The sequence below is a fragment of the Dipodomys merriami genome, unplaced genomic scaffold (assembly GCF_024711535.1).
Source record: "Dipodomys merriami isolate MVZ:Mamm:240054 unplaced genomic scaffold, mDipMer1.0.p SCAF_33, whole genome shotgun sequence".
NCBI lineage: Eukaryota > Metazoa > Chordata > Mammalia > Rodentia > Heteromyidae > Dipodomys > Dipodomys merriami.
The window spans coordinates 11,763,693-11,776,059 of NW_027204826.1; the positions used below are offsets into that span (position 1 = coordinate 11,763,693).

A 12,367-nucleotide genomic window follows, 5' to 3' on the forward strand; every position below is an offset into this window, starting at 1 on the left:
GGTGGAGCTTCCTTAGTACTCTTTCTGCTTTCCTGTAGGGGACTGAGATTTGCTATCCAACCATGTGACATATTTATAGTGATCCTTTCTTTATCATGTTTTTCTTTCAAGAGTTCAGGATTTTTTTTTTCTTTTGTGTTTAAGATGAGGTGTTTGTTTATTTTTCCCCCCTCTAATTTTGTCTTTCCCATCATGCGCAGGTAGAGGGAGGCTCTCTCCTTTACTTGCTGCTGGATTAAGTCAGATCTGATCTTAGCACTTCCCGTTGATTTTTTTTTTTTGGTCAGGGTTGGTTAGTGTTTTCCCAGTTACAAATGCAACACATGACAAATCACCTCCCCGGAAGGAGTTGCTTGGCCTTTCGTATTGGACAAGAGTGACTTACGTTGGTCAATGTCCACGAAACTGTCTTTTGCGAGTTTGCTTTGCTTTTTGTAGCCTTTCCTCTTGGTGGCAGGCATTAGAGATGGGCAGAATAGAGCAGTCCTTTTCTCCTGCGACTGAGAATGAAGAGTCCACAGGAGTAAAGGTCACATGATTGAATGGCAACAAATAATTTGGGATTATAAAGCAAGCCTGCCATCAGACATAATTATATGACATCTCCTGCTGTCCTGGAAAATTGAGGAAGTTTTTAGAAACAATTGGGTATATTATGTTGAAAAACAGTGCTGGGTAATTGCTTCAGGAGCCTAGTAAACAGCAGCTCTCGCATGTCTCACCGTGTTCTTTGATTGGCTGGTTAGCCTGAGTGATTTCCCCCTTACTAAACTTGGAGTCCTTTTCTTTGCCCATAAGCCCACACTGCCAAGAAGACAAGTGTACTTTCTCCCATTTAGGCAACATGTCACCATCCTTGGTCTGTGGGGGGGTATAGTTTTCTTGATAAATTAAGGAACTCCATAATTTGTAAATGGCCCATCCCCATCCTTTTTAATGTAAGAAGAGAGTTAACTTCTTAAGTGAACCAGACCAAATGACTGTGTTCAAACCTGGAGCTTTCTTGGTAGTCACTTGTCATGGGCCTAATCTCTCCCCCTTACAGTCTGTCCCTCGTAAGTTGCAAACCTTTCTTTGGGCCTCCCGAGAGTGAAGTGGACTGGTTGTGTCTGACCTTGAACGTGGAGAGAGCCAGGCACTGGGTCAGTGCTATGGCAGCCATGACTCTGCTTCTTCCCACGGGCTGCTTCCCCCGCACCGTGTAACCACCCCTTCTCCACACCCTCCAGATTTTGGTATGACTCGAGATATCTACGAGACAGACTACTACCGGAAGGGAGGCAAGGGCCTGCTGCCCGTGCGCTGGATGTCCCCGGAGTCACTTAAGGACGGCGTCTTCACCACCCATTCGGATGTCTGGTAGGACAAGCGTTGACGCAAGGCCGGCCGGGTCCCTCTGGCCTCTGTGTGTGCCGTAGCTCAAAGTCCAGGGCTTTCTTTTCTTCTGGGTCTCTGTTGGTTCCTCCCTAATTTCCATCCTGAGCTCAATGATGGGTGGGCCGCACACCTTCGTCTTGGAGGTGCTCCTGCTGTTGGTGGGGGGCAGCTAAAGAGAGAAGGGCATGGTGGGAACTCCCAAACATTTTCATCCATTTGTAGCAGCTTTCAATTACGTTCCCAGAAGTTAGAGCCATGCTTCTCCCCTGCCTGCCTTCCCCCTCTCTTCCTCTTTCTCAGTAGATAGCGACTGTGCTGATGCACCTGTCTCCCCTAGCTGCACCTTCAGAGTGGAGCCGCTTCTGTATTTTATTTGATTATTTGTTAACTTGAAGTCGTTGCTCAGAGATTGCAGTTGCGCATATCAGTTTATAAGCACCATGCATCTTGGGCAATGTGACCCCTCGCATTGTTTTCCCCCATCTCTCCCAACCCCACCCATCCGTTCAAGTCGCTTGCGTCTGTTTGCACACACGTACGTGGAAAAGCATGGCTGTATTTGTCCACCCTTTCTCTCTCCATTCATCCACCCCTCCCCCTTGAGCTTCACCTTCCTCTGACAAAATGTGTTTGGGCTGGTATTCATTTTGTTAAACTGTGTGGGTTGGTTGTTGGAAGGAGCTGTGCCATTGGGATCTTCCCCCTTTAAAGCTTGTGACTCTTTCATACTTTCCTCCTGGTCTCATCTGCGGCTTGCCCTCTCTGGAGGCACCCATCCCTGTGGACCCACGAGTGGTTTTGGAAAACCAGATGTCTCCCTTAGTAGTAGTGCGAATGTCTTGTGGTGAAAGGACACTGGCCAGGGGGTAGGAAGATTTCCCTGCAGCATTGTTTACCACTGTTCCTTGGAAACACTGTAGAGAGGCCGTCAGGTTCTGAAATACAACTGAGCTTCTTGGCAGGCAAGAGACCTGGCACATCCACCTTCTAGAATTTCAGCAAGTGTCTTGGCTTTCCTCTCGGGAGATCCCGTTGCTGTTATGTTACGGAAATGGTAGTTGTTTACTCCCAACTGTGGATGACCGCAGAGAGGAACTATTTCAGTAGTGACCGACATCATTTTTAAACTTCATGAACCCTGTGTCATCAACAGTTCTGAGTCTCATTTGGAGGACAGGTGCAAATTGGAAATAGCATGAGCCCCATTGCTTCTTGAACCTCAGAGATGAGATCTGTTGGGCAGTGAGCCTGTCCAAGATGGTTACCTCTTTTCTGTCAAATCAACAAAGTGGATGCACCACTTCTGAGAGCGGAGGGGCAGAAGGCACACCTGGGTGTTCTCTTTCATGGGTTCGCTCTAGGCTTCGTGCTTCAGGAAGCTTTGAGGTCAGTTTGCAGGATGGGAGCGTAGGCAGGGTGGGCGGATGAAACCAGAGCTGTTAACTTCTCACCGAATGACTCTACCCAGATTCTGGTTAGCAGCCGTCACCAGCAGCAGCAGCAGCAGCAAAGGGACCACGTGGTGCTCCATGCTGATCCCTGCCCTTGAACTACATAACTGCTGTGAACCAACAAGAGAAAAACAGGCACCAAGGAGAGCAGGCCTCTGGGATTCATTCCATCAAATGGCCAGGCTCTGACAGTGCTGCAGTATTTTTGTTTTCTCAACCTAGCCTTTGAGGATACAGCGGGGGCGAGGGGCGGAGGGGAGGCCAGGATGTTGGGTTATGTGGGTTTCTCAGCTGCCTGGGTTTTGCTCCCCCCCCCTGCACACCACACACACACACACACACACACACACACACACACACACACACACACACACACACACGAATATGGGGCATGTTTAGAACGTATTTTGTAGCACAGGACAGTCATTCTTAAACGAAGTCTGAAGAACTGAGTTTGACTTGGTAGAAAGTTCCAGAATCAGAGGGTTGGGGAAAGCATCTCTGAGACTAGGCCCAGCCCTGAATCCTGTCCACAGCACTTTTCACAGTTGGCACTCAAGCAGCAAGTGGCAAGGCTGTGTTGGCCCCCAGGCCAGGATGGGGGCCACCAGACTTGAGGGAGGAGCGTGTGGCTCCAGTCATTCTCTGTGTGACTCCCTGTGGGCTGTCTCCTGCCCTCCAGTCTCCTCTGTCATCTAAGACTTTGTTACAGGGTTTTATAAATCATGGCAGCTTCTCCTTCAGCTCCTATTTCCCCTCATATGGCCCATCTGGCTTAGAGGACATGGCACACCCCTGGGCCTGGAGGAAGATGGGTCCAAAGGACTGCAGATGGGGACACAAAGCCTGGTTGTATTCCCTGCCCAAGAATATGCATCACTCCCCACCCAGCCTTTCTTTCTTGGCTTACTGAGCTTGCTAGGGATGGAGGGCTACATCTACAGGCTCTGTAGTGAATTATGAAGGTAGCTGGACAGGACAGGGCAGCCTGGGTGCTAGAGTTGGGAACTGGGTACCCGTGGCTCACACCTCTAATCCTAACACTTAGGAGGCTGAGATCAAAAGATCATGGTTTGAAGCCAGCCTGGGCAGAAAAGTCCCTGAGGCGCTTACCTCCAATTAAAGTGAAAAGCTAGAAGTAGAGTTGTAGCTCAAGAATGCCAGCCTTGAGTGGAAATAGGCAACTGAGAACAAAAGGCACAGAATGAAAAAAAGAGGGGGGGAGGAAGGTAAAGAGCTAGAAGTTGCTAGAACCCTCTAGAAAGGGTGCAACAGACCCATAGCAGAAGGGACCAGATCTCTGGACACACCTTAGCCTCTGTTGGCATTAGGACTGAGGAGACCAAGTTACCCCAGGTAGGGCTGCTCCAGTGGAATGAGGCGTTGGCTGCAGAGAGGACAGGAAATGAAGAGGGGGCAGGACAGAGTTCAGCTGGAGGCACGCTGACTTTGTGGAAAGCTAAGTGACCAGCTGGAGGAGAGCTGCCGGGGCAGTGTGGGAACCACCCAGCAAGAGTTAGATGCCTACAAGCCAGCAACACAGGCCAGAGAGGGCACATGGGGCAGGAGAAGAGGGCCAGACCAGGCTGGAATCAGGAAACATGGAAGTCTGATCATTGTGAGCCCTGGCCATGTTTTGGATGCGGGTGGATGCCAAGGTGTGCCACAGATAGGACTGGGAAGGTTTTAGAAGGCAGGGGTTCCACCAGTGAAGACAACAGAAAACCGCTTCCGTTGGCCCTCAGATGTTTCAAGCTGTGCCCTGGCCTTCGGATCTGGCTTTTCTCAGTCTCTTGCACAACATGAAGATGATGTCTTTAATCCCCGGCAGTTAGAAAAGGACCTCAGTGTGGTCAAGTCTCCTGATTGCTAAGATTCTATTTATGTCTGACATCAGCTTTGAGTACCAATATGCACAGAAACCTTTTGTTCCTAGGAAGGACTTAACACAGCAGACCAATCATTCTGAGTCAGAGACAGAGACCTCTGCCCCTGCCCCCATCTGGCATGCAAGGCCAGGATTCGCAGAGCTCAGGATGGAAAATTACCCCGCCAGAGCCTCTTCCTTCAGGCTTGGCCAGTCCCACTCAGGTTCCGCCAGCAGGCCTCGTGGACAGCCTGCTTTATTCCACTGACAGCATGATGGCAAATAGGATTTGTCAAGGGTAAAGATGTGCACGTTCACTTGGCAGATGATAACATTCCTCGTGAGCCGGTAGCTCTATGAATTGTCTGTGTGTCTGATGCACCTGCTGTGGTTTGCTCTTCTGAACTAATGGGCCAAACTGCCTTGGTGGCAGGGCTGCCCATGGCTCTCCCAGCTGAGTATATTTCTCAGCCAGACTCTGTGCAGAAGGGTCTTCGGGTATAACATACTCCATAAACCAGCACATCCCACCCCAGTACCTCCACCTGTGACAGAGTTTCCCCTTCCCCTCCCCCCTGGCCAGCAGGTCTTGAATTCTGTGGTCTCTTCTCCCTTGGCTCAAAGCAAGATCCCTCTAAAAGCTTCATGTAAAGGCCCAGGTTCCCGTCCCATACCTATCAAATCAGAGCCTACACAGAGGGTCCAGATGGGGCATTATGGGATACAGGTCTCCTAACTCTTGGCTTGGAATGCCTCCGAGGAGCCTGAGATACTGGATCGCCCCAAATCTATGGCCAGGCTAGAACGCTGTGGTCTGCACGCATCACCCTGCAAGATGAATGCGTGGTTGGGACTGGAAATGTGTGTGGTGAACATCAAGTGCTTCCAAACGGTTCAGGAACCATGGGAGGGAGGTGGGAGGGAGGGAAGAAGGAAGGAAGGAAGGAAGGAAGGAAGGAAGGAAGGAAGGAAGGAAGGAAGGAAGGAAGGAAGGAGGTGTGAGGTCCTGCTAGTGTCCTTCCACGCCATTCACGCTTCTCTTCTCCTGCAGGTCCTTCGGGGTGGTCCTCTGGGAGATCGCCACACTGGCTGAGCAGCCGTACCAAGGCTTGTCCAACGAGCAAGTCCTTCGCTTCGTCATGGAAGGCGGGCTTCTAGACAAACCAGACAACTGCCCCGACATGCTGTATGTATTCCCTGAGCCCTTTTCCCCACTCCTTGGATCTTTATCCCTCAAATGACTATTTCCCTGGGTCACATGACCTAAAACTTAGGAAGTACAGGAGTCATTCTCTCTGGTCTTGTGGGTATAGCCACCATCGGGAAAGGATTACAAGAGGAATCCTTTATCCTCACAGAAGGCCAGAGTCGTTGTACACAAGCACCTTAATTCCTTAGTCCTTCAGTTTTTGTTTTGTTTTTGTGCCAGACCTGGAGCTTGAACTTGGAGACTTAGCACTATCCTTGAACTTTTTTTTTTTTTTGGCTCAACGTTAGCACTCTACCATTTGAGCCACAGTTCCACTTCTGGCTTTTTTGGCAGTTAATTAGAGGTAGGAATATCACAGACTTTTCCTGCCCAGGCTGGTTTTGAACCGTGATCCTCAGATCTCAGCCTCCTGAGTAGCTAGAATGACTATCATGAGCCACCAGCACCCAGCTTCATCATTCTGTTTGGATTCATGGTTTTCCCTGGGATTTCTTGGGCCCAGGGTCTGTGAAATATATGACCAAAGCAATCCTGCATCAACAGAGTAACAGAGAGTAAGAACGCAGCACATAAGCCAAATTCAAGAGGGGGAGGAGGTTACCCAGAGAAGCTGGCAGGGGAGGGGGGAGAAGATGCCCTGAGGCTAGCCTCCCCCCTTCCCCCACTTGCAGTGTCTTCTCCACCTCGAGCAGGGCAGCTCCTGTATTCGTGCCAGCCCATTACAAGGCTGGGCAGTGACGCCCACTGAATTTGCACAGTGGCACACAGTACAGGAATAGAGTTGGCCTACTGGGATCAGCAGTGGCTTGCCGGCTCACAAGTAGTTCCAGAGCCTCCCGCAGGTGTATGAGTTTTGTTCCTGTGGTTTGGGGTTGGCCGTAGGAGCGGTATTGTCTTTGTGTTTTTTTCCCCCTCAAACTTTGGTAAACAGTTGTCCCTGAGACACGCATGGGCCTCTTGAGTGTTTGGATCCACCTCCAGACAAGCAGAGTTTTCATAGGAATTTAATCTGCCTGGGAAGCAGCCACCTGCCATGGGAAAGCCTGTGCACTTCCTGTTCCCAGGGCAGCGAGGAGGAAGTTGACACACAGAGGTCACTCCTGGACCTGAAATGTTTCATTCAGGAGGCATTTCTGCCTCACCATCCAGAACGGCCCCACCCCACCCCCACCCTTGGCAAATCTGCCTCCTTTCCAAGAACAGAACAGCGTGAGGGAGAGGCAAGCTAGTTTCGTGGAAAGGGGAGTCTGTGGCGGCCTTCTTATGTGTTCTTCAAGAGCGGCTCACAGATACGAAAGGAAGGGAAGAGGGGAGTCTTTAAGCCCTCTGGAGTTGCATGAAACCTGCTGGGCTCATGCGAAGAGACAGTGCTAGGTTGTATGCTTTGAGGGGAACGGGCCTCCTTGGCACCGCGGTAACCATGGGGCGGGGGGGGGGGTTTCAGCTCAGGCTCAGGAAGACCCCTTGGCTACTCTGCAGTGTCTGTATGGGCAGCAGGTGTCCTGAGGACTAGCCAGGAACACCCCCCCAAATCTTGTCAGTGTCGCAGTGTGATCCAGCTTTAGAAGAAGGATGTCGTCATCTGAACCCTGGGGTGTTTAGGTCTGCGAATCTCAGTGCCTCCACTCAGTTGAAATTGATTGAGCAACTACCACAAGACTGCATTTGGATTGTGGGTCTCTGCTGCACCCACATTTAAATGAATGAGGCAGCCAGTCCTCAGCTCTCTTTCATACCCAGGTCTGTCTGTGCGCTTAGCCTGCAAAGGCCATTGAACCCTCTGGGTGCACACTGGCTGCTAAGTCACCAAAAATGAGGACAGACTTAGTCCTGGGTCTCATGAAACCTGGAGACCTGGATGAATCTGTCTTTAATACAGCAGGATAAAGGCTAGGACAGCAGTGTGAGCTCCACCATCAACACCCAGGGGACACCGGGTGCCACTCAGGAGGCTGAGTGAAGCCAGCCCAAGCAGGCGAATTCATGAGACTCTCATTTCCATTTAACCACCTAAAAATTGGAAGTAGAGATGTGGTTCATGTAGTGGAATGCCAGCTTTGAGCAAAAAAAAAAAAAAGCTAAGGGACAGCTTCCAAGCCCTGAGTTCAAGCCTTAGGAGAGAGAGAGAGAGAGAGAGAGAGAGAGAGAGAGAGAGAGAGACACACACACACACACACACACAGACAGCTGTGCAATCACCAGGGCTGGCCAGCGTGTTTTGTTTTGTTTAAATGCCTTGTTTAAAGGAAATCAGCTCATAAATCCTTCTAGAATCTATTGGAGAGTTCTCTTGTGTTAAAGAGTGTAAATAAGGTCTGGGATTCCACAGTGTAAAAAAGACTTCCTTTTATGGGCAGTGCTGGACAGGCCAGGGCTGGAGCGATTTCAAAGAGTCATCACATGGTTTGTTTGTGCTGATGTTACCACATCACTGCCCCGCCGGTGGCACCTTCTCAGCCCCCCCGGCCACGGGGCACAGAGCCAGATGCATCTCGTGTTCTTGGCTCTGCCGAACTTCTATTCGGGGATAAGTTAGTTGGTTTGCCAGAGAGGAAATCGCAGCCCAGCCATAGAGATGAGTTCCACGTGTTTAGGGCCTCGCACCGGGGTGGTGTGGGGCCGGGGGGGGGGGGTCTTTTCTTGGGAAATGCTGGGAGTATGGGAACTCTGGAGTGTTTGCACCTGACCAGAGCACAGGACACCACACTAGCTGCCAGTTTGTAAACCAAACCTTCCCAGGACATCTGACGGCCCCAGTGCATGGCCAAGGGGCAGGCCATCTTCTTCCAGGCTTGTTGGCTTCCTGCTTCCAGTCTCCACTGAGACTTGACGAGGTGAGGCTTGAACCCCCAGGGTCAGAGCTCTGCCTATGCATGGTGTCCAGCAAGCAGGGGCCTGTCTTCTTTCTGTCTGTCGTTCCTCTGGACCTCTACCAGAGGGTACCCCTGAACCCCGAGGCAGCTTAGAAATGGCATCATTGGGGAAGCTGTAGCTCTTCTTCAGCCTTATTAGTGGGAAATGGAGCTTTCCTGTTTTCTGATTCTAGTTGAAGTTGAGTCAGTACCTTTAAGAGGTGCTTCTGGCAGAAAGCCAGGGTGTGTGTGTGTGAAAGAGAGAGAGAGAGAAATTTTGTTTTTTATGCCAATACTCAGGCTTGAACTCAGGGTCTAGGAGTTATTCCTTAGGCTGCAGGCTAGCACTCTACCACTTGAGTCACAGCTCCACTTCGAACTTTCTGGTGATTAGTGGAAGATAAGAATCCCATGGACTTTCCTGCCCGATACTGGCTTCAACCCGGGATCTAAGCAGCTAAGATTACAGGCATGAGCCATTGGCACCCAGCTTCATTTCTTACCCCTGCCACCGTTGATCAGACCCCCAGGGTGGACGGTGTGAAGGCAGTCAGCCTTCTCAGGAGATGAGAATTGGGGTTTTTGTACCTTGGTTGTGCCTGGGTTCTGTGCTGATGAGAGCCACCCAGCTGGGTAGGGTGATGGTAGAATCATTCCAGGTCTCTCACTTAACCTGTATGAGATAGGAAAGCACAGAAAGAAGCCCTTAGGGCTAGCTACTTGGCCATGGGGCCCCCTCTCAGACCGGTCCATCCACCCTCTGCCCTTCCCTCCTCAGGTTCGAGCTGATGCGGATGTGCTGGCAGTACAACCCCAAGATGCGGCCCTCCTTCCTGGAGATCATCGGCAGCATCAAGGACGAGATGGAGCCGGGCTTCCGCGAGGTCTCCTTCTACTACAGCGAGGAGAACAAGCCCCCCGAATCCGAGGAGCTGGACCTGGAGCCCGAGAACATGGAGAGCGTGCCCCTGGACCCCTCGGCCTCCTCCTCCTCCCTGCCTCTGCCCGACAGACACTCAGGACACAAGGCCGAGAATGGCCCGGGCCCTGGAGTGCTGGTTCTACGAGCCAGCTTCGACGAGAGACAGCCGTACGCGCACATGAACGGCGGCCGCGCCAACGAGCGCCCGCTGCCGCTGCCCCAGTCGTCCACCTGCTGATGCTCGGAGCCGCTGACAGTAACGTGGGCGCAGGGGCGGGCCGGGAGAGCGGGGCCCACCATGGAATCACAAGCCTCCTGCACCTCAGTGGATCTTCAGAGCAACCATGGCTACCCAACGGGGGACAGCTTCTCCGCAGTAAACGCATTTGGGGTGTTCCTTTTTCAATATGCAAGCAGCCTTTTTATTTCCCTCCCCAAACACTACTGGGCAAGGGCCTCTACACACCTGAATGATAACAATAGCAACACAGCCGCTCTGCCTCTCTCTCTCTCTCTCTCTCTGCCTCTCTCTCTCTCTCCTTTTTCTGCTTCATAATGGAAAAAACAAACAACAAACCTCTGCAGCAAGCCCAACCAAGAAGTGTCTCTCTCCCCCCCCCCCCGCCCCCCGTCTACGCTCCCCGCACCCACCCGCCCAACACCGTATATGTCTTTACACAAACATAGAACACACACACACACGCACATAGAGAACGACATTTTTTTTTTAAACTATCTTTAGCCTTTTCGTAGGGCCTTCCAAAAAATGTTAAAGGGTCATTGTTCATCCATGGTTGTTAACCATTTTTACGCTGCCAAATTTTTGCCAAAATCCTGGATTTGTGTTTCCTCCCCTCCCCCCGCCATGGCCACGCCGCTCTGAGGCACGGGGGTGGGTGCATCCAGAAGGTCCTTGTTCACCTCCGGTTTAAGGGATGGGTGGGTAATGGGCCCCATGACCCCCCTCCTCCGACCCCCCACATCCACTCAGCTCTCCTTGATTATGACAACCAGGCTGTTACGGGGCTGATGAGAAAACGGGGTTCTCTTCTGTGGACATTGTGCCATTCTCTTCCGCAGCCTCCTCCCTACTGACCTCCACCACCCCACCCCAAGGGACACAGATGGGCCGGGGCTGCAGGCGGGCATTCAGACACACAGTAGCGGGAAGAATAGCAGGCAACAGATTCAAGCATTCTAAGCTCTGTGACTAGGACTTCCTCACGGTCTTACAGTTCTATGTTAGACCAGGAAAACATTTGCATACACGTCGTCTTTAATGTCACTTTTATAACTTTTTTATGATTCAGATATTCATCTATATGTCTGTACAGAAAAAAAAGCTGCTATTTTTTTTTTGGTTATTGTTCTTTATCTTTGTGGATTTAATCTATGAAAAGTTACAGGTCTCCTTTTTCTTCTCTTCTGCTCACTCCAAGAAAACTTCTTAATGCTTTGTACTAGAGTGTGTGATTTCCGCCTCCCCCCCCCCCTTTTGCTCTTCTCCCAGCAATGGATACTTCTGGACCATAATTTACCATTAACTCTTTGATGCCTGGTGGTTTTTTGTTGTTGTTGTTGTTGTTGTTGTTGTTTGTTTTTATCTTTTTGTGGATTTTTTTTCTCTTTTTATTTTGGTCTTTCTTTTTTTTGGAGGTTGTTTTTTTTTTTAATGTAAATACATCTCTCCCTTCCCTGCTGTCCCCAGTCCCATTTGTTGTATTCTAACCTGTAGGTTCTGTGGACACAAGGTTAGGGCGTGAGGCAGGTGGGGCTGGGGTGGAGGCCGCAGGACCTCGTTCCCCTCTGTGGTCAGGTGCCCCTTCTGTCCCAGACCAGACGTGATACAAACTCAGGTCAGAAAACAAAACAGAATAGCTCACATGTCCTTGTTGGGTGTTTGTCCTCCTCATTGTCTCATCTGTCACTTTCCCTTGCCGCTCTTTTGGTGGTAACATGCATCTATCTGTATTTAGAGAGAGAGAGAGAGAGATTCTTGGGTACAACAGCAGTGTTCAACTGCAGACACTTAGGCATTTGGAATGCTGATTTTTTTTGATCATTTTTATTTCATGACTATTTAATCCTTCCATCCCCTGAAACACCTGTACAGCAAGCAGAATGTGGCTTGGCCATCTTCATCGGACCTACCTGTGCCTTACAGCCACAGCAGGCCGGTGCGGGGGGAGGGTGCTACGCACAGGGCCTGCCAGCCTGAGTGTGAACAGGGCAGCGCTGGCTGCACAGCAGCCCCGGATCCCTTCATTCTCTCCTAGATGGGAGCCTGGCCTTGGCGGGCCTTCCTTGGCTGGGAATCTCAGTCCTGGGGTGCAGGAAGGACAGAGGTCTTGCTCGATTACGTTTTGTTTTTCACAGCACACGCATTGCTTCTGGGATGAAATGTTAAAAAAAAAAAATGAGTGAGGACAAAGCTCAAAGATGATGACTGCTAGTCGTGGCTGGAGATTAAACTCAGAAAAGCAAAGGTGCCAAGCTTTTCTGCTTGTGAGTAGATTCAGTCTCAGCTTTCTTACTAGCCTCAGTCAGTGTTTCCCCTTAAAAAAAAAAAAAAGAAAACGCTAAATAAGAACGTATTATGAGTAGTTTTCTTTTAATTTATTTTGTGATACCAGTAGAGAATCCCCCATTATGAATTTAAAGGCAAAGGTTAGAATGTGTGCGTGCATG

At 50.5% G+C, this 12,367-nt stretch overlaps 1 protein-coding gene across 1 annotated transcript in view; it reads left to right on the forward strand.

Moving 5' to 3' along the window:
* Igf1r (insulin like growth factor 1 receptor) overlaps positions 1-10,085 on the forward strand; it is a 222,258-nt gene extending 212,173 nt beyond the window's left edge. The window contains exons 19-21 of the mRNA XM_070043168.1: positions 1,230-1,359; positions 5,747-5,881; positions 9,536-10,085. Of these exons, the coding sequence (XP_069899269.1) occupies positions 1,230-1,359; positions 5,747-5,881; positions 9,536-9,917 (647 nt within the window). The 3' untranslated portion in view covers positions 9,918-10,085. The remainder of the gene's footprint in view (positions 1-1,229; positions 1,360-5,746; positions 5,882-9,535) is intronic.
* The last annotated feature ends 2,282 nt before the right edge of the window (positions 10,086-12,367 follow it).